We start from the raw sequence: 22781 nt of genomic DNA, 5'->3' as shown, positions 1-22781 counted from the left end.
GAGGTGGCTGGGAAGGACAGGAAAGAGACCAAGGGAGAGGGGGCTTCCCAGGCCCCCAGGCCATGGAAAATAATCTTAGGGCTGCATCATCTTTTGGATTCCAAATATATTCTTCATTAGCCAGAAAACATTTTGGTTTCTGCTTGTTTTTCCTGATGATAGATTGTGTGTGTACAACCTTCCGGGATTAGGTGGGTAGTGGGGTGGGGGGAGGAGGGTGGCCCATTGGTAAATGAGTAGTTAGACCAATCTCATTAAGTCACTATCAGTTAACTCAAACACAACTGAAATGAAGGAAGTGTTGATTCCTAAACAAATTGCATGAGATTTTCCCAGCACAAACTAAGTTCATTAGATACAAAGTATGGATAATCCATAATTTAATATGGAAATTTAGGCATGGAGTATTACTAATCAGATAACTAGAGCCTCAGATCAGACTATTAAGAGACCCAGTGAACCTGCTCTAATTGCTGACCAAAAAAGAACAGGCGAGGGAAATTAATGAAAACAATATTCCCCTTTGCACCTCCTTTGGCTAAGGGTTGAGAACATCTGTAAGCTATAGGAAGGGGCTCCCATGGAAATATTTTCCATTTTAATAGAACACCTCCCGTGTGTATTCTGAGAGCTTTTTTTTTTTTTTTAAAGATTTTATTTATTTGAGATAGAGAGGGGGTGTGAGAGAGAGCAGGAGCAGGGGGAGCGGCAGGCAGAGGGAGAGGGAGAAGCAGGCTTCCTGATAAGCAGGGAGCCCAAAGCAGGACTCAATCCCAGGACCTGAGGTGAAGGCAGATGCTTAACCGACTGAGCCACCCAGCTGACCCTGTTCTGAGAGTTTTAATGCCAAGAAACACCAAGTCCTTGCCATGGAGGCTTTGACTGCGGAAATGTCACCGGGCACAGCGTGGCTCGAATGACTTCAAGAGTAATGAGCACATTAAAAATGACTGCACCAGGGGCACCTGGGTGGCTCAGTGGGTTAAAGCCTCTGCCTTCGACTCAGGTCATGATCTCAGGGTCCTGGGATCGAGTCCCACATCGGGCTCTCTGCTCAGTGGGGAGCCTGCTTCCCTCCTCTCTCTGCCTGTCTCTCTGCCTAGTTGTGATTTCTCTCTGTCAAATAAATAAATAAATTCTTTTAAAAAAATGACTGCACCATTAATTATAAGAAAATTCGAGAATGTGGCACTTAGACCTATATGAATCTCAGAGGAAGCAGTGCCTATATTTATGAGAAGGAAGTATACATTCTTAATTACGCTGAAGCCTATTTAGATAGAGCACAGCACTTAATACAGGTTAGGACCGGCTTTTGTGGTTTGAAGTATCCACATGCATCAGAAAAGATCTAAGAAAGATACAGACTACACTGTAAATGCCACTGTAATTAACCGGCCAGAGACATCTGTGGTGACAACTGGGAGCTAACAGAGAAGGTTCCTGTAATCCAAGGGCTAAAAGCAGAGACACAAGGGCTCACGGAATAAGTGATAGAGAAGCAGAGACTTGCAAAGTGACCTACCAAAGCTCAAGACCACGTAAAAAGCTGAGAACAGAGATACCACTCGCTGCAGAAAACGAGGTAGGAAGAGAGCCTTAAGAGAAACTTTGGAGCAAAATAAGATGGAAAAGGAAGAATTTAAACAATGAGAGGGAAGAAAATGGTAGTTACAAAAGATGGGTAAAAGTGGTCCAAGAAAGCATAACAAATAGCATGGAGGACAAGGGGAGATGGAGAGGAGAAGGGAGTTGAGGGAAATTGGAAGGGGAGGTGAACCATGAGAGACTATGGACTCTGAAAAACGATCTGAGAATTTTGAAGGGGTGGGGGGTGGGAGGTTGGGGGCACCAGGTGGTGGGTATTGTAGAGGGCACGGATTGCATGGAGCACTGGGTGTGGTGCAAAAATAATGAATACTGTTATGCTGAAAAAATAAAAAATTAAAAAAAAAAGTGGTCCAAGAAAATTGATGCATCACTGGACTCCACCTCTGAAACTAATAATACACTCCCTGTTCGTTAATTGAGTTTAAATTTTAAAAGGTGGTACAAGAAATGCAGTTATCCTAAAACAAAGAGAACGGGAAAAAAATTCAGATTTCTAGTTCAAGGAAACTTTGCTGAAATAAAGCAAGATGCAAACTCACTGTGCAAAAATTTACCACAGAAAGCTTGAGAAAGGTTGATTAACATCAAGACGTATCACAGTGAAGCAAATAGACTTGATAATTTTTAAAATATTATTGGTACCTGGACCAAAAGAACCCATTGCCTTGCATCAGACAGAATGGGCTAGGTTATTGTGGTAACAAGTATCCCCAGATCTCAGTGGGTTAAAACAACAGAATCTTATTTCTCATTCATGCTACACTGTCCAATGTGGGTGAGTTATGGGGCTCTACCCGTCGCAGTCACCTGGATTGATGGTGCAGTCTTCATCTACAACTTGCCAGTTACCGTGCCAGAAGGAACGAGAGCTCTGCACAATGTCTCACTATAGGAACGACTCAGGCTTGGAAGTGATACATGTAAGTTTTGCTCACATGGCCCTACACAACCACAAGGAGACTCTGGAAAGTATAACCTTACCACATAAAGGGAAGTTGGAGAGCTAGAAATATTTTTAAGCAGCACTAATGACCTCCACATATCAAAAAGGGAGAAAACATTAGGCTGACTTTGGGTCTTTCTGTACAGCAATATAATATTGAGGCAGAAAGCTAAAAAGAGCCGTGCCCCTACCATTTCAACAACCAAAACACTGAACGTTGCAAATTCACAACTTAATATGAACCCATGAGACAGCTGAGGTCCCAAGGCAACCAACCCACTGAAATTCGAAGGACATGAGAATTTCCATGTTGAGAAGCATGAGCACCTGTTCACCTGGGCAGATGATTTAGTGGAAGAAAGGTGAACAGTGTGCGGGGTCACGTAGGTAATTCAGCAGAGAGAGGGAAGAGGCTATATGGAGAGTCAGATGGCTAGGCACAGTCACAGAAATGAAGGATGTCTTTGATTGGGGCATCAGCAGGCTCAGCAGAACTGAGAGAGAGCTGATCAAGTGTCATTTATGTTGGGAATGCAAGGCTGGCCCACCATTCAAAAGTCAACCATTGTTTTTCACCACATTAGCAAACTAAAGAAGAAAAGGCAGATGAACATCTAAGTCAATGCAGAAAAAGACAAATTCACCATCCATCCATGATTTAAAAACAAAACAAAACAAAAATTCTCAGAAAACAAGGAAAAGGAGGGAACTTCGTAACCTGATAATGAGCATCTATGGAAAACTTAGAGCTAACATTATATTTAATCCCGAAATCAGAAACAAGGCAAGGATGTATGCTCTCAGCATGTCTATCCAACATTATACTGGAGGCTCTAGTCAGTTCAATAAGGCAGAAAGAAAGAGAAAAAGACGGAGGAAGGGAAGAAGGGTGGGAGGGAGAGAAGGTAGAGGGAAAGAAAAAAAGAATTAAGAGGCTCCCAGACTAGAAAGGAAAGTATGTAACCACCTCTCTTTGCAATTCTCATGACTGCCTACATAGAAAACCCAAAAGAATCTACAAAAGAGCTCTAGAACTGTTGAGTTTAATAAGAGCACAGGATACACGGTCAGTAACAAAAACCAAATTTCTATATACTAGCAATGAACAAGAGACAAGTAAAACTTTGAAGTACCATTAAAATAGCACCGAAATTAAAAATAGAGCTTCCCTATGAGCCTGCAATTGCACTACTGGGTATTTACCCCAAAGATACAGATGTAGTGAAAAGAAGGGCCATCTGTACCCCAATGTTCATAGCAGCAATGGCCACGGTCGCCAAACTGTGGAAAGAACCAAGATGCCCTTCAACGGATGAATGGATAAGGAAGACGTGGTCCCTATACACTCTGATGGAGTATTATGCCTCCATCAGAAAGGATGAATACCCAACTTTTGTAGCAACATGGACGGGACTGGAAGAGATTATGCTGAGTGAAATAAGTCAAGCAGAGAGAGTCAATTATCATATGGTTTCACTTATTTGTGAACAAATAACATGGAGGACATAGGGAGATGGAGAGGAGAAGGGAAATTGGAAGAGGAGATGAACCATGAGAGACTATGGACTCTGAAAAACAATCTGAGGGTTTTGAAGGGGCGGGGGGTGGGAGGTTGGGTGAGCCAGGTGGTGGGTATTAAGGAGGGCACGGATTGCATGGAGCAGTGGGTGTGGTGCATAAACAATGAATTCTGTTATGCTGAAAAGAAATTAAAAAAATAGCACCGACACACATGAAATAGTATAAGCATAAGTATTATAAAATATGTTAAGACCTATATACCAAACATGGTACAATACCGATGGAATGTAAAAAGGCCCAAGTAAATGGAGGTCTATACCATGAATATGCCAATTCTCTCCAAATTGAGATATAGAGTCAGTGCAATCCCAGTCAAAATCCCAGCAGGATTTCTGGAGAAACTGATCAGCAGATTCCAAAATCCTTGTGGAATGCAGAGGAACTAGGCTAGCCAAAGCAATCTGGGAAAAGAACAAAGTTGAGGGCTGGCAGTAAACAGACTCTCATTTCAAATGTTCTCTCATCCTCCTGACCCCACATGAAATTCAGCTCCCCACCCCCTACACTTAAGGCCATTGTTCTCCCCACAGGCCCTTAGCAGAGGGCCAGGCTGCTCACGTCTTGCCACTTCCAGACCATTGGCCCCCTACCTCAATCATGAATCCTCTCTCAACCGACCCTCATGCCACCAGCTCTGTTTGTCCTGACCCCTACTCAAGTTTTTAAAACAAACTTATTCAGAAGTTTGGTGTAGTCTTCTGCCTTCAACTCTTACAACCATATTGGGCACTCTGAACACCCACGGGATGAGCCATTCAAGGAGACTCCCCAGCATTGACTTGAACTGTTTAAGTGTCCTTCACCTCCTTCCATTTTAGCTAGCCCCTCCCAAGTGGCTTCCTCATCAGGACACTAGAGCAGTGGGTCAGGAGGGACCACAAGCTCACTAGCTCAACCTAGGCCTTCTTAGAGGGAGCACTGTTGTTCCAACACTGCCTTCCCAGCCATAGCCACCTCCTCTGGGGACAGTCAAAGAAACAGGTCCTGGGAGGCTCCCACAGAGTGCAGGCATCAAAAAGGACCCCAAGGCCTTGGGACAGCAGGTTAAATACCACCAACCCATCAACTGAGTGAGATATAGCTTAGATGTTTGACTGCCTCCATGCAGTCATTGAGCTTCCAGAACTACAAGATTCCCCGGGGATTTGTCTGCTCCCCCAGGGGTAGTGGTTGCACTGTGATTTAATTATGATTACCTATTGTCTTGTTATGTGTTTTTAAATATGGAAAGAAAAGGGGCCCAGATTGAGACAGTGACTTAGGAGCTGTCACAATGAGATCTCAGAGTTAGTGCTGGCTGCCCATGCTCCCCATCCCAGGAAGACTATAAAAGGCCACAGCTGACCCTGCGCATGCCCCGTGACACCAGAAGAGAGAAATCATGGTTGTATGCACCATGAGGCAGCAAGACACACCTTGCAGGTAGGATAGGCCCGTGAGTGCTGCAGTCTGGGTTACCCAGAGCCTACTGGATCTATCACTCTGGAGGGCTGCTGGACTGCTGAACTTGGCCCATTCCTCCCTGCAAAATGAGGCAGGTTCTAGGGTGCCGGGCCCAGTCCCACCTTGTACTTTAGGTGTATCTTTTATCTCTCTACGTCATTTCCCATTTGCCACCTGGTTTCACAGTGCCCTGGACCACCAGCAGGGAGCTCACACAGACTAAGCCGTCATGCTGGTCAGCCTTCGAAAGGACTCTCAGGGAGGACTAATCCCAGGAGCCCATTTCCAGAAGGCGATGTTTTTCCCCCTTCTTCGCAGATGCCAGGGTGGATCTCCAGTCTCCAGATCCCCACATACTGTGTTCCTGATGCACATTCTCTAGAGCTCCCTATACGGTACAAATACAATTTCACCACCCACCAAGAATCCCTTTCACCTTGCTCGCATCCTTTTGGAAAGGTTTTCGCACACCTTTGTCCAGGGAAAAGAGAGAAACCAGGTTCATTGTTCATATTCATTTTTAAGCAGCCAATTTGGGTTTTGGAAGAAAAAAAACACTTGTTGGAAGAAAAAGCAAGGAACAATATAAACAACTTTCTATGTCACTTTAAAAGAAATCAGATGCTGTACACGAGAATAGACTGCCGTGGGAAATTGGAAAATGTCTTTCTTCAAATATCTTTAAAAAGGCAAAATAAATACCCATCTGTTCCCCGATGGCAGAACAGCAAAAATGTTAGAAAAGCAGTAGAACGCATCACAGCCACATTTGTAAAGACCTCTTTCAACCATGCATATCCTCCTTTACATATGTCAGAGGTGGGAAAGTGGGATGGTAAAAATGGAAAAGGAGGTCCAGGAAGCAACACCTTTACAGTGAAAATCTATAATCCTGTAAAACGTTCTCTGGAAAGACAGTCCCTCTTGCATTGAACCTAACCTGAAGTGAATTAAGGACCGGGACTATATACATGAATAAAGTCTCCCGAAAATGTCTGTAAATGCATGGGATGGAATGCATGAATCAGGAGTGTCCTTGGCCGTCACCTTCAACGTGAGCCTCACAGCGTTGCAGTCCTCCTGCAGCGGGTTCAGCTTCAGCGTCTCCCCAAGGTTGCTGCAGCCCGACGACTGGTGCTGCCTTTCGCAGCAGACACACACCTCGACACTGTCAAACTTAATCTAGACAGAGGAACACAGACAGATCTCACAATTAAAATGGCATTCTGCCCCGGGCGGGGGTACACTTGAGCTACACAATTCAGATCGTGTGAAAACACACCCCACTTCTGTTTTCCTTAAGTAATCAAGCCAAAATGACTTTTTATGGACAAAAAAAATGGGACAAAAAAAAAAAAAAAAAAACCAAAACAAAACAGCCCACACCCCAGTAGGAATAATTTCACGTTCCGATTTAAAAAGTGATGAATTAAAAAGAATACATGTGGAGTGACCAAAGTTATGAAGTTACAATTTTGGGTGAGCTGCAGAAGGAGATTAAAGTAAAAGAACGGAAAACTGCTCATGCTGAGGCATGCATGGAGATGTGTTCTCATGGCTCTGTGCCTTGGTTTACCAGTGCTGCTCCTGTGGTTAGCAGTTTCCTGACTCACTTCCTGGCCTACCAAACTCCTACTCATCTGTTAAGACACAACTTGGGGCACCTGGGTGGCTCAGTGGGTTAAGCCTCTGCCTTCGGCTCAGGTCATGATCTCAGGGTGCTGGGATCGAGTCCCGCATCGGGCTCTCCGCTCAGCGGAGAACCTGCTTCCTCCTCTATCTCTCTCTCTGCCTGCCTCTCTGCCTGCTTGTGATCTCTCTCTCTCTGTGAAATAAATAAATAAAATCTTAAAAAAAAAAAAAAAAGACACAACTCAAGCGTAATCCTTGAGACCTTGTCTGGTTTTCCCTCCCTGGAGCTGCTTGCCTCTCCCCTGGACAGCACACTCCCACCCCAGGTCTGCTAGAGACTTTTTTTAAAAAAAATTTTATGTTTTTTAAAGATTTTATTTATTTGTCACAGAGAGAGAGAGAGAGAGAGCACAATCAGACAGAGCAGCCGGCAGAGGGAGAAACAGACTCCCCACTGAGCAAGAAGCCTGATGAGGGACTCGAACCAAGAACGCTGGGATCATGACCTGAGCCGAAGGCAGATGCTTCACTGACTGAGCCACCCAGGCGTCCCTGCTGGACACTTGTGTTGTCCAGCTGCAGATTCTGTGTCCTGCGTGCCCCCTGAGGACAGTCACCACACGTCACCATCATAGCGTTCATAATGCAATGAGGTGTGGCATTTCAATAAATGTTGAATAAATAAAAATGTCTTGGAAAATTACAAACCATGGGAAGAAAAAAAAAGGCAATTTGAGGGTTTTAAGAAGCCTGGAGCTCAGCAGGAGACCCTCAGAGCACACGGCCGTCCTCCCCCGGCAGCCTGACGTGGGACGGCTCAGCCTAGGCTGCAGAAATGAGCAATACTGCATTCTTCCATTCACTTGGTCCTGCATGCACCCCGCCCCCCATTTCCTCCTTCCCACTCCTAGTCGAGCCCTCCTCTGCACCTAATCATTATCGCATGCACACCCAACTGCTCACAAACACAGACTTCCAGAAGGGAAAAGGAACAGCCACAGGTCAAGGGTATTGTCCATGGCCAAATTTTCATCTATTTTCAACCTCTGGATAGTTTGTCCCTTATTTGATGCTTCAATTTCTGCTCTTTTAATTCGATCTTCTAACGTAATGAGTGACGGGCTGGTAGAAGAGGCTGGAGGGCTGGAGGCCAGCAGCAGAAGAGCCGTACCTGCGTAAACTATCACCCTGGGCCTCCAGCAACCCAACTGATGGCAGGGGGCCTATAAAAGTCACCTTTGCCTTTCATGCTTTTAGTAATGTCTCCGGACTCCAGAGCTGGAGTCCACGCTGAGCATGGAGTGCAGCCCACGAGCCGTAACAACACACCCGTAACAACAAACACCCCTCAGAGAAGGTACAGCCGGCACCCACTCTGGGTATCTGCAGGGCCAGGCTGCTGGGTACAAGCCCTCCCACGACTCCCCTCCTTTGCGCAAAGCAGCCTGTCCTGCCGAGCCACAGAACACACAGAACTCTGGGCGCCAAGTGGGGACAGCTGGGTCTGGACCCCTGAATCCCACACACTCAGATGTGTGCTCTGGGCAAGACCCCTTCCTGCCAGCTGGTCAGGGCTGAGGTGGCTGCAGGGACACTGTCCCATAACACACCCCTTGGACTGCAGGTTCTTCTCCAACTAGAGATGCCACAAAATGAAGAAGGGGTGCCTGCGTGGCTCAGTCGGTTAAGCATCTGCCTTCCTCTCAGGTCATGATCCTGGAGTCCTGGGATTAAGCCCCACATCGGGCTCCCTGCTCAATGGGGAAGCTGTTTCTCCCTCTAAACTTCCCCCCTCTCATGTGCTCTCTCTCTCTCTCAAAATAAGTAATAAATAAAAATCTTTAAAAAAAAAAAAAGGAATGAAGAAGTACATTTGGAAAGTACAACAGTCATTCCTCTTACCTGGGAAAGTGTTTTGTGTTGGTTTCAGCCTATTGAGAGTGATGCTACCAGCTAGGAGAGGCTGGGGGCATTCACCTGCAGGGGGCATTCACCTGCGCCCCTGTTACCTGTGATGAGTCCCCAGAGACAGGACCCTGACTGGAGCTAATGTTGTAGCTAGACCAGCCCTTATGGTTCTCTTTTTTTTTTATATGTATTTTATTTATTTATTTGAGAGAGAGACAGTGAGAGAGAGCATGAGTGAGGAGAAGGTCAGAGGGAGAAGCAGACTCCCCATGGAGCTGGGAGCCCGATGTGGGACTTGATCCCGGGACTACAGGATCATGACCTGAGCTGAAGGCAGTTGCTTAACCAACTGAGCCACCCAGGCACCCTGGTTCTTAAAACAACTGTAAGACGGTCCTCAGCAATACTCATCAGGGAATTTTGATAGAATAAAGCCTATTAGTCAAAGTTTCCAGAGGGTACCCCGTACACCCAGGGCCACTTAGGGATGCCACAATGGGGTGGGGGATTGGGGGAGAGGCCACCTGTGGCTTTGCCTTTGCTCTGATTCAGGGTGGGGTAGGTGCCCAGGATTTCATAGGTTCACTCTTAAAACATAAGAGCAAGTATTAGGGCACCAGAAGGGAAAAGCAGGGTCACTCAAGAGGTCAGTTCTTTGGGTCACCCAAAGCTTTCTAAGAGGGAATCTTCAGGGCTGGGGTGGCCTGGCTCCTTATCTCATCATGTAGCTTGTAACTGTGGGCAGTGTGTTTATTCAGGATGGATGGCTTTGAAATGAATGCCTTGATAATCAAAAGCTTAATTTCAGGCACATACACCATAGAGACTCTTTCCCCAGAGCCCATTCCCCTTCCCCTGGTGTCCCCTGCATTTTCCAGGGCTCAACTCTCAGGGAGGCCTCCCAACACCTTCCTTAATGCCTTCTGCCTTCCTCTGTTCTCCCTGTCTATGGCGCCCACTCCTGGTCCCCCTCACTCTTCTGCTTTCTCCTCTGACCACGGCATTTATCACCTCTACACATGCCCTAGGACTGGTTCATTCTGTTCATTTTCTGTTCCACGCATCAAGAATATAAGGGGGTGCCTAGGTGGCTCAGTCATTTAGGTGTCGGCCTTCAGCTCAGGTCATGATTCTGGGGTCCTGGGATCAAGTCTGGCATCGGGCTCCTTGCTCAGCAGGAAGCCTGCTTCTCCCTCTCCCACTCTCCCTGCTGGTGTTCCCTCTATCTCACTGTCTCTCTCTCTCTGTCAAATAAAAAAATAAAATCTTAAAAAAAAACAACAACCCAAAATGAGTGTAAAGCTAAGATTTGGCTCTGTGTTATTCTCAGATGCACAGGAGAACCTACAACAGCTCTGACTGGGAATGGCTTTCTCTCTCGATCTCTCCACAACCGGCTTGCTACCCCCGCTGGAACAATATGAAAAGATCCTAGTTCCCATATTTCCCCTGAAAGGGGCAACACATTACACTGTCCACTAGCCTCATTGGCCTAATTAGCTTATCGTGTCACACTCTTAACTGTGGGCATAAAATAGCCTAATGCTAGAAGAGGAAGGAGAAGATAATTTGGGGGGAGCAGGCAAGGCTAGCTAAGTCTTCAATGAAGCAAAAAGGCCTAAAATAAGATTCTCATGGCGCCCCTGGCTATGTCTGCATAAACTTGAAATGGTGTCCCATGTTAGATATCTATTTAAGTATTCCCTCTCTGAATTCAAAGCCACAGCCCAACACTTTCTACCGAGCACACATTTTTTCAACTGAAATTTAAGATTCTATCATAAGGGAAAATCTATTTAAAATACAGGAAGTACCTAGTACCTCAAGGAACGCTCAAAACCAACCATCACCCACATGAGTAAATGCACAGCCCAGTGATTTACTGAGACCAATACTGTCATGGTGTGGCTGGGATTTGATTTAATTTTAATGTAATTTAATTTTAATTTAATTTAAATGTAAAAAAAAAAATTCCTACACAACCTTTAGAAAAAAACACTGGAGAAGATCTTTAGGATCTAAGGCTAGGCAAAGAGTTCTTGGAGCGACACCAAAAGTATAAGAGCAAAAATGGAATTTTATGCTATAAATGACCAGTTATGAGGATGAAAGACATACTATAGGCTATGAGAAAATATTTCCGAACTACATATTTCAACAAAACCATAGACCATATATGATTTCTGTCTTTTATTCTAAAGTTTTAACTGTTTTGTTTTATTGCTTGCTTAGTGTCCTCTCTGCCCATCTCTAATTCACCCTCAATCTTGCCAGAAGAACTGAAAATATCCTGAGTATGATCTTACACATCCGAGGTTCTGTTGGCTTTATTTTTTTCTTAGAGACCGCTGCACTGAGCCCCTATCTTCTGCTTTAATCTGGACTAGTTAATCCATAGGCAGTCCATACATCTGGTCATGTACATGTTGGGAAATCCTTCTGCCCCCGTCTCTCGGGGCACCTGGGTGGCTCAGTCCTTAAGTGTCTGCCTTTGGCTTGGGTCATCATCCCAGGATCTTGGGATCAAGTCCCACATCAGTCTCCTTGCTCAACGGGGAGTCTGTTCTCCCTCTGCCTGCCTGCTCCCCTTGCTTGTGCTCTCTCTCTCCCTGACAAATAATTAAATAAAATTGTTTTTTAAAAAAAGTCTCTCTCTTTCCTGTGTTAGATCCCCTCTTCTCCTGTTTCTTGGCTTACAGTCTCACTGTGGGGAAGTAAGCTCCTTCAGAACTTTTCTGGCTAAAATTTAAGACTGCAAATCCCAAGTAAGCCAAGATGGGGAGCACTGGGGACCCTCATGAGACATTATCTACACTGTAGTATGAAACTTAGGATGAGCTTGATATTTCTACCCATAGATATCTAACTGCTCCATTTGTTGAAAAAGGCTATCATTTCTCCATTGTTTTTGACCTTTGTCAAAAATTGGCTGAGTATATTTCTGGGTTCTCTAATTTTGTTCCTTTTGTCTATTTGTCTCTCTCTCTCTGCTTTGATTAATGTGGCTATAAGTCTTTAAATCAAATAAGCTGATTCCTGCCCTTCATTCTTCTTTTTAAAAATCGTTTTTGTCTGGGCAGCTGGGTGGCTCAGCTGGTTAAGGTGGGACTCTTGATTTTGGCTCAGGTCGTGATCTCAAGGTCATGAGATAGAGCCCCACCTCAGGCTCTGTGCTGGGCGTGGAGCCTGCTTATGAGTCTCTCTTTCTGGGGGACCCTCCTACACTCTTCGTGGGAATGCAAGCTGGTGCAACCACTCTGGAAAACAGCATGGAGTTTCCTCAAAAAGTTGAAAATAGAGCTATCCTATGACCCAGCAATTGTACTACTGCGTATTTACCCTAAAGATACAAACATAGTGATCTGAAGGGGCACGTGCACCCAAATGTTTATAGCAGCAATGTCCACAATAGCCAAACTATGGAAAGAACCTAGATGTCCATCAACAGATGAATGGATAAAGAAGATGTGGTATATATATATATATATATATATATATATGAATACTATACAGCCATCAAAAATGAAATCTTGGGGCACCTGGGTGTCTCAGTGGGTTAAGCCTCTACCTTCAGCTCAGGTCATGATCTCAGGATCCTGGGATCGAGCCCTGAACTGGGCTCTCTGCTCAGCAGGGGGCCTGCTTCCCCCTCCCCTCAGCCTGCCTCTCTGCCTACTTGTGATTTCTCTCTCTGTCAAATAAATAAAATCTTTACAAAAAAAAAAGAAAGAAAAGAAATGAAACCTTGCCATTTGCAATGATGTGGATGGAACTAGAGGGTATTATGCTTAGGGAAATAATCAATCGGAGAAAGACAACTATCATATGATTTCCCTGATATGAGGAAGTAGAGATGCAATGTGGGGGGCTTGGGGGTAGGAGAAGAATAAATGAAACAAGATGGGATCAGGAGGGAGACAAACCATAAGAGACTCTTAATGTCACAAAACAAACTGAGGGGGGCCGGGGGTAGTGGGGGAGGGAGAAGGTGGTGAGGTTATGGACATTGGGGAGGGTATGTGCTATGGTGAGTGCTGTGAAGTGTGTAAACCTGGCGATTCACAGACCTGTACTTAATTAATTTTTAATTAAAAAATTTAAAAATTAAAAAAAAAGACTCTCTCTCCACCTGCCCCTCCCCCACCACCCATGTTCTCTCTTCTCTCTCTCTCTCTTAAAAAAAATTGTTTCTTTCCCTTTCCATATACATTTTAGCATAAAATTGTCTACAACATCTACAAAAAAACTTGTTGGGGTTTTGACAGGAATTGCATTAAGCCTGAATATCTATTTAGGGAGAATTGATATCTTTACTCTGTTGTATCTTCCATTTCACGAATGCAGTATGTCTCTCCATTTATTTAGAATTCACTAATTTATTTCATCATCATTATGCAGTTTTCAGGGTATAAGTCTTGTATATATTTTGCCAGATTTACACCTATGCATTTTTTTATATTTACATTTTTTCTTTTTTTAAAAAAGATTTTATGTATTTATTTGACAGACAGAGATCACAAGTAGGCAGAGAAAGAGAGGGGGAAGCAGGCTCCCCACTGAGCAGAGAGCCCGATACAAGGCTCAATCCCAGGACCCTGAAATCATGACCTGAGCCGAAGGCGGAGGCTTAACCCACTGAGCCACCCAGGTGCTCCCACCTATGCATTTTTTTAAAGACAGTTTTATTTATTTGAGAAAGAGAGAGGAGGAGTAGAGGGAGATGGAGAGAGAGAGAATCCCAAGCTGACTCCTCATTCAGTGTGGAGCCTGAGCAGGAGTTCAATCTCACAACCCTAACATCAGGACCTGAGCTGAAATCAAGAGTCAGATGCTTAACTGACTGAGCCACGCAGGTACCCCACTTTTATTATCTTTTTGATGGCTGTAGAGTCTGAAATGACATCCCCATTTGATTTCAAACATTAGCAATCTGTGCCTTCTGTTTCTTTTTCTTATCGTAGATTTGTCAATTTTATTGGTCTTAACAAAGTATCAGCTCCTCTTTTCATTGATTTTCTCAACTGTTTTCCTGTTTCCAATTTCACTGAGTTGTCTTTTTTATTTCCTACTTGCTTTGGGTTGATTTTGTCTTCCTTTTCTAGTTTCTTAAGGTAGGAAATGAGGTTACTGATTTGAGGCTTTAGTTTCTTATGTAAGCATCTAGTACAACAAATTTCCTCTCAGTATTACTTTACCAGCATCCCCCATATTTTGATATGCCATCCTTCCTAAATATATCTGAATTCCCCCTGAGACTTTTTCTTTGATCCATGGATTCTTTAGAAATGTGTTGTTTAATTTCCACATGTTTAGAAATATTCCTCCTAACAGTCATGAAAACTTACCATATGGCCAGAACTTCCATGTTAAAGACAAGTAAGATGGAAAGACAACATTTGGCAACCACACAAATATCTTACAGCAGGAAAAGGGAAAGGGAATGAGGAAATAAAGACTCATAGCCTATAAACAGGACACCTCACTATTACAATGATTTTAGAAAACAGAAAATCTTTTCTTCCTGTTTTTTTTTTTTCTCCCCGTAGGTAAATCATCATTTTTCTATGGCTGCTTCAAGATTTTTTCTTTGTCTTTATTTTTCTTAAGTTTGACGATGATGTGTGTTGGTGCAGATTTCTTTGGGAATAGTCTGTTTGGATTTGCTCCACTTCCTGAATTTTTAGGCTAACATCTTTTTACCAAATTTAGGGAGTTGTCAGCCATTATTTCTTCAAGCATTTTTCAGCCTTGCTTTTTTAATCCTCTCTTTCTGTAACTCTAATGACATGAATGTTAGTCTATAAGCCGCTGAGGCTCTGCTCATTTTTGTTTCCAGTCAATTTCTTCTCTGGTGTTCAATTTGGGTAATTCCTATTGTTTCATCCTCCTGTTCACTGATTCTTTTCTCTTTCCCCTTAAGCCCAGCCACTGAGCTTTTTTATTTCATTCATTTTGAGTTCTAAAACTTCCCTGTGGTTCTTCTCTATTTCTTCTACTTCTTTGCTGAGGTATTTATTTATTTATTTATTTATTTCAGGAATGTTCATAATTCTTCATAGAGGCATTTTTATCAGGGACTACACATGAACATATGAAAGTCAAAACAATAAAACTGTGAGAAGATAAGATAGGAGAATACCTTCATGTCCTTGGAGTAGGAAAACACTTCTTAAACATGACTAAAATGTGCTAATCATAAACAGATGACTGATGTATCTGACTATTTAAAATGAAGAATTTCTTTTCATCAAACAATACCCACATTAGAGTAAAAGCAGGAGATTTTGCATCACAGGTAAGTACAGAGGATTTATATCAAAACAAAACAAAACAAAACAAAAAACAAACAGAAAACCCTCTCTAAACATTAAGAAAAAGACAAACAACCCAGTGTGAAGCATGTGATAAGAAACCCCACCACAACCTTAATCTGAGAATCATAAATCAAAATTACAATGAGATGTCTGTTACACCCTCACTAGAATGGCTAAAATGGAAAAATAATTATAATAGACAATACCAAGTTATAATAAGGATGTGAAACAATAGGAACTCTTACACACTGCTGATGGGGGTATGAAATGGTACAACAACTTTGGAAAACAGCTTCTTGTTATCTACTTACATTAAAGATTACTACCCAATCTCATGTAACATCCAAAAGATATTCTAATTCTAGGAACATATCCCCAAAATGCATGCAATGGTAACAAAAATCATGGGCTAGAAAGTTCAGAGCAACATTACGCAAAATAGCCTCACACAGAAAAAATGTTTGAGGTCCATCCACAGTGAATGGACGAATGAACAATATTATACTCCCAGTATGCACTATTACAAAGCAGTGAACATGAGTGAACTATGGCTATATACCACATGAATAAATTACACAACATAAAGTTGAATGCGAGAAGCCAGACACAGAAGACATATAAAGTGTTTTTGTTTAGATGAAGTCCCAAGAAATAAGCAAAGTTACACTATGGTGTTCAGAGGTGCATACACAGTTGGTACAACTCTATAGAAAATAAAAGATGGGAATATCCTAAAAATTAAGATGGTGATCATTCTCAGTGGGAATGTAAAGGCAGCAAATTGGGAGTACCTAGGGAGAACCTTGGATTACTGGGGAAGCTCTTTTTCTAGATTTTACTGAAGGTCATGTGGATAGTTGCCTGATGATAAATGTCTGAGCTTTATATTTTTGTTTTGTGCATTTTCTGAAATATGTTTTACATTTTCAATGAGAAAGGTTGAAAACAAATGGCTTACCTGAAAACAAATAAAATACAATACTTAAATTAGGAAAAGAACAAAACCAAATTAACAGAAAATAGGGAAAAATAATTTGACATAAAAAATGAAACAAATGAAATCGGAATAAAGATAATAGCATAATAAAGCCTAAAGATGACTCATGACCAAAAACAAAACAAAATAAAAAAAAAAAAACAAGAAACAAAACAAACAAAAACAAACAAACAAAAAACAAGACAAATGCCTGGCAGGATTAAAAACAAACAAACAAATGCCTAAGCAACTACATTGGAGACGAGAAAGGAGATTTAACTATACACATGTTAGAGATTTCAAGAGTATGAGGCGCTTTCCAGCTATATATCCAAAAATCTAGAAAATATGGATAATTTCCTAGCAAAATATAAACCACTGCACTAAATCCAAGAGATGCAGTAAACTCAAAGTCCAATCACCATAAGAGATAATGAAAATTCCAAAATGGTATTTCAGGCTCCATTCATTACAATGTTTTATGAAAAGATAACTCCTACATTTTAGCTAATGCAATAAGATAAGAAAATATTATACACTGTGTAAATATTGGAAAAGACAGCATTGTCTTTCTTTCCAAATGATATGACTGAATATCTTAAAAACCTAAGAGAATATACTTAAAAACAACTGGAATTAAGAATATTTGCTATATTGAGTATAACAAATATGATATTAGTAACAATAAAATAAAAATAAAAATGGCGGGGCACCTGGCTGGCTTAATCAGAGGAGCATGCCACTCTTGATCTTGGGGTATAGAGATTACTAAAAAAATAAGTAAATAAATCTTAAAAAAATAAAAATGGCAAACATATTGAACTCAAAATTAATACTAATACAGAATACCTAGAAATGCATTAAACATGAAATAAATTAAACATGAAAATTAAATGACCAATGTGAAGCTATGCATAACAAATAAAAACAAAGCCATGCATTGTTATTAAATAGCAAAAACTCAGGTATAATAGATCTGGGTCATTCTCTCTGGCTACCCACTGCCATTAAGTCTTCCTCCTCAGTTTGGGGAATCCTCACCTTATGAGTCTTCTACCTTCTCCAGAAATGCTTTCTAGGCCTGCCTTGTTGAGATGAAAACCTTGAGGGAGGGCTCCACCCATGAGACACCCCACACCAGACTTTAGGTGGGAGCTTAGGACACAGAGGTATGTATTGAGCTCCATTTTGAAATGGGGGGCAGCAGACACACACAGTTTCTAGAGGAAGCAGGAACTGAGGCTCTAGAGACAGTATCCAAAGCCAAGGGTCAGCAGGGTGAGTAACAGGCTACTTGTGGGGTCACAGCCCAGTGATGATGGGGTTTTCCTCAAACCATTCCTTAGTATAATTTGGAGTATCATTCCTTTCTTAGCATTATAGCTTCCAAACTTGGTTTCTGGCCATCCTGGAAACTGTGAGCTCCTTTGGTTCTTTCTGGGTGAAAACTAGCTTGAGCTGGTTTCCTCACAACTTAAAACCAGACTGACACCACAGCCTGAGTCAGCAGAGGCGCACAGTCTGCTCCTAAAGGGAAACATATAATATCCAAAAAATTGCCAATTCCTTCCCAAGGAATGCTCAACACACGTGCTGGCATTCCAGTCAGAATCCCAATGGAGTGACTGGAACTGGACAAAATCATTTTAAAGATCTGTAGAATAACAAATGTGTAAGAATTATCCAGAAATTTTGAAAAAAAAAAAAAGCGATAATGGGAAGAGCGAATGTCATAATACATATTTGTGTTAAAATTAACACACTGAAGTCACGCCTTAAAATAGGCAGAGTTCAACCAGATAGAACAGTTTCAGAAATCAGAATGATAATTTATAGGAACTTAGTATGTGGAAACCATGGCATCTCAATTCAGTAGGAAAAAGATAGTTTGCTTAATAATGGGTACCGGCATCATAAGCTATTCATGTCTGATTTTCTCAAAACAAATCAAAACAAAATATATTTGACTAAGCTTCTAAATTAAAACAGTAAAAACCCAGAAAAATGTAAAAGAATCATTGCATAAACATGGAGTGTAGAGTCCTTTGAAAAGCAAACCAAGAATCCCAGAATGTTAAAAAATTCTCAAGACAAAATACAGACCAGGACAAAGTCTCTGGCCAGTAAGGTCCAGAGTAGAGCCATCACTACACACATATTTTCCACCAAGGCTGCTAACCTACCAGGTTATGGGTCTGAGCTCCCAGATATGTTTTCAGGGCATAGGTAAACAGTTAATATCCCTAATAACCTTAGGAATGAGGAATAGAGCATAAATACAAATGCAGAGGGGACTAAAAATGGGAAGAAAATGTGAGGAATAACTTTGTGCCAGCGAATTTGAAAATCAAGAAAAAACAGACCATTTTCTATGAAAATGTCAATTAATAAAATTGGCAACCTGAAAAGCAAAACAAAATGGAACAGCCAGGTTTACAAAAACACGGACCGACTACGAACCATGGAAGGAATCTTACAAGGTGGCACTTGAGGACATCTAGGTGGCCTAAAATATGTGCCACCTTCTTTAGAGGCACAGCAGAGATGAAGTCCCTCCGTTCCTTCACCTATCAACGACTCTACCAAAGATTCCAAGTCCTGGAGAAGAATTCCGGTTGGAACAGTTTGGTTCACAGGCCTGCCTCGTGGCTCAGGGAGTGCTGGGCACCAAGAATGCACATAATGGGGAGATGGGCTGCCCAGAAGAAAGCAGGCCAAGTGGCCCTCCAGAAAATCTCATCTGGTTTAGAAACTAATCAACTCACAAAAAGAAGCCATAAGAAATGCACCAAATGGTTGTTTTCCTTTTCTTCTTCCCACGGAATCATATTAATACATGGGGTCAAATTACCCTCTGACAAGTTCTCGTCATGCCATGACCACTGGCAGGCGGGCATCCCTGGCAATTCACCAGCTCTGGATCTGGGAGCATTGCCTTTGGCTTTGGTGTGTCATTCTGTTCAACTAGACAAAGTGTCCAGAGTTCTCATCTGGTCTGCTCTCCCACATCTCAAACCCCGCAAGGAATTATTTCACACAATCATGCACAATCATGCCATTACCTTGGCATGAAGACAGAAGGAGCTGGTGTAAACCGCAAGGCTGTTTCCTCAGAGGGAGATAGGAAGGGAGAGACTAGGCTTGGCTGGGAAGCAGAGTTTATCACGTTAAATAACCCTTCCGTGACCCCAGGGAATAGACATCAAAATAAATCTTTTCCATCAGTTGTTTCACTGAGTTTGTGATTAATTCTAAGAAAAATTCTGGGAACCTCCTGATTAGTTCTCTGACCTCAGCATCTTGGGTGCGCGGAAGGCTGACAGATTTATTTCGGGAGTGCTCCTCCGTGTTCGGGTCACTGGGAACGACACAGCAGAGACTTTGCAAATGAAGCTGCAGTAATTTTTCATGAATCTCTTTGGAGCATTCACCAGCTAGCCGACCCCCTTATTTATGGTCCATCAGCCTGTCTGGAGAAAGGACTTATACAGCAGAGAGGGATGCCCCGCGATTCTTTTAAGAAGCACAAACGAGACAGCTATGTGACCTTCAGACACTCCCAAAAGGAACGCAGCAGGGGAGGCTGAACCTAGGGGGCAGCCCACGGTCCCCTGAGGATGCTCAGTGGGCAGACCATCCCTGAGGGTGATGAGCCTGCTGAGACCTGGAGAAAGCAAAGTGTGGAGGACAGAGTCAGACCCACTTGGGGTGCTTTCTGCTAAGGAGTGACCCAGGAAAGCCACAGAACCTCTCTGAGCTTCCCGGTCCTGGGGTATAAGTGCAAAGTGCAAAATATTGCTGTTTGGTGGTGTGTCTCATTGTATTACTTTAATTGGAGAATAGGTTTGCCAAAACTCGGCCCTCGTTTTGAATACTTCTAGCATTCTACCGTTTTCACAGACATTCTCATTAATCTGTTGACATCTGCCAAAATCGCTAACTTGGCTCATCCAGGCCCCGCCCTGCTAATTCTGAGTGACCCCTCTGTCCTGGCTTATCCCTGCTGCTGGCAGTGGAGGGTTTCTAAAACACAGGCTCTGCTGATGTGAGACTAGAGAACTTACACGCTGGTGGGACACTCAGGACACTGAATGACACGGGGCAGACCCCAGAAATGCCTGTAATTGCATGACAAACTCTGAAAACCTTATGCTGAGTGAAGGCCACACAACATAGGATTCCACGAAATGGGATGACCATATGAAATGTTCAGCCCAGGAAAACCTAGAGAGGGAATTATTAGTGGTTGCTTGGGGCTAGCAGTGGAGATAGGAATAGGGTGTGTGTGTGGGGGGGTGATACCTAAAGGGTATGGGTTTGTTTATTTGTTTTTGGTTTGTTTCTTTTTTGGGGGAGGTGATAAAAACGTTCCAAAATTGCCTGTGGTGGGACCCCTGGGTGGCTCAGTTGGTTGAATGTCCGGCTCTTGGTTTCAGATCAGGTGCTGATCTCAGGGTTGTGAAATCAGGCCCCCTGTCAGGCTCTATGCTCAATGTGGAGCCTGCTTGAGATTCTCTCTCTCCCTCCCTGCCTCTGCCCATCCCTTTCCCCCCCAAATAAAAAACAAAATCTTTTAAAAAAATAGAATTGACTGTGGTAATTGTTATGCATATTGGTGGATATACTAGAAACTACTGAATTGTACACTTTAAATGAGTAAATAGTATGGTGTGTGAATTATAGCCCAATAAAGGGGTTTAAAAATAGAAACAATTATCATCACTGTCTTAGCTTTAATGTTCTGCCAATATGTTTAATATTCACAAGTATGCCAAGAACATAGAAAGTTTAAAACCAATGAACTCTACCTTCTCCATCATGATCTCCCCAATGTGACGCTGCTAAGAGCTCAGTCTTAGCCAGACTCTCTGGACTGTGGAGAGAAGACCACCTCTTCCTTCCCAAGTACCCCCTTCCTTTCTTGCCACAGCAGCCCTTGCAACTGGCACCTTTCTGGCCTCCAGCTCTTCCTTGCTCTGGAGGCATTAGGGACTGGGGTACTTGCTCCTGCCAGAGAGGCAGTGGGTTCCCACCAGGCTTGGGGATGCAGCCAGCCAGTCACTAGGAGGACAGGGCACCCCGGCTTCCCTGCCAAGCCAGAGACACAACCCCACGTGCTAGCCTCTCCTGGCCTCGTTCTCCCCCAAGGGCCTACATCCCCAGAAGGAATATTCCAGGCAAGCTGTTGCTCAGCAGGGATGGGGGTGAGAGGGGTTGGGGAAGCCTGTCCTGGCAATCATGGCCTGACCTGTGACTCTGACCTTGAAAATACAGAAGTAGCTAAGTCTTTGCTGTATTTCTTAAAATGGAAATACATTTGACATGTAACATTGTGTAAATGTAAGGTATACGACCTCACAACAGTAGTTTGGGTATATCTAAGACTCTGCCTCAGCAGGTCACCCACCCTGGGGAAGAGAGAAGTAAGAGATTCTGCAGAACATTCTTGCCAGCCAAGCAGGAAACGTGGACAACGGCCTCATGAGACAAAGTTACCAGATGCTGTTCCATGCAGAGAAGCCGGGAAGGACCCCAGGTCCAACCCGCAGAGCTGGGTACATGGCTTGTCTGGGAATTTAAAAAGCAAGTTTCTTCCACTGTCATCAACTTATAAGGACCCAGGCAAAAAAATAACAAAATCTCTGAGAACAGGAGCCAAGTAAACAACTAATGTCCTAGAGGAGATGCCAGGACACACAGAACCGTGTCCCCCTCCACAGCCCCCTGCCTATATTCCAGATGTGGACGGCTTCAGTTTTTCTATGATTTAGATGTCATGTAGGGGGTTCTTGGTTAATATTTTTTCTTTCAAGAGAAAATGATCCTTTTAAAAAGTATGCATGTCCTTTAACTGTTGTTTTAGAATGCTTTGCCAAGACAGCAATATGTCAGTAATGATTGATAATTAGTTACAGATTATCCTACCACTTTTTATTTCTTGGGAGATGTTTGGGATTTTATTTTTTTTTTTAAGATTTTATTTATTTATTTGACAGACAGAGATCCCAAGTAGGCAGAGAGAGACGGAGAAGCAGGCTCCCTGCCAAGCAGAGAACCCGATGCGGGACTTGATCCCAGGACCCTGGGATCATGACCTGAGCTGAAGGCAGAGGCTTTAACCCACTGACCACCCAGGTGCCCCGATGTTTGGGATTTTAAAAATTTCACAGTCTGATTCATTCTGAAGGAAATATGCAAAAAAAAAAAAAAAGTCAAATAGGCAGAGAGACATATGGATGAATTAACTCTACCCCATCTTAAGACTTTGAAATAGGAAACACCTTTTTCATTAGAGAAGTTAACTCTTAAACTAAGATACCATGATACACAGTAAAGATGGATTTATCCTTTGAAAAAGTTTTCAAGTACGTTT

At 42.9% G+C, this 22781-nt stretch overlaps 1 protein-coding gene across 4 annotated transcripts in view; it reads right to left on the bottom strand.

Annotated features, from left to right (window-relative positions):
• Positions 1-22781, bottom strand: part of ENTREP2 (endosomal transmembrane epsin interactor 2) — a 545857-nt gene that overhangs the window by 72003 nt on the left and 451073 nt on the right. For 3 of the 4 annotated variants that reach the window (XM_047737128.1, XM_047737131.1, XM_047737130.1), the window contains one exon: positions 6626-6760. The exons of the other annotated variant lie outside the window; for it this stretch is intronic. In XM_047737128.1, coding sequence (XP_047593084.1) covers positions 6626-6760 — 135 coding nt within the window. The remainder of the gene's footprint in view (positions 1-6625; positions 6761-22781) is intronic. 4 annotated transcript variants of the gene reach the window in all.

Source organism: Lutra lutra, chromosome 7 (assembly GCF_902655055.1).
Source record: "Lutra lutra chromosome 7, mLutLut1.2, whole genome shotgun sequence".
Lineage (NCBI taxonomy): Eukaryota > Metazoa > Chordata > Mammalia > Carnivora > Mustelidae > Lutra > Lutra lutra.
The sequence above is the reverse complement of the archived record's forward strand: the minus strand, read 5'-3'. Positions and strand labels throughout refer to the sequence as shown.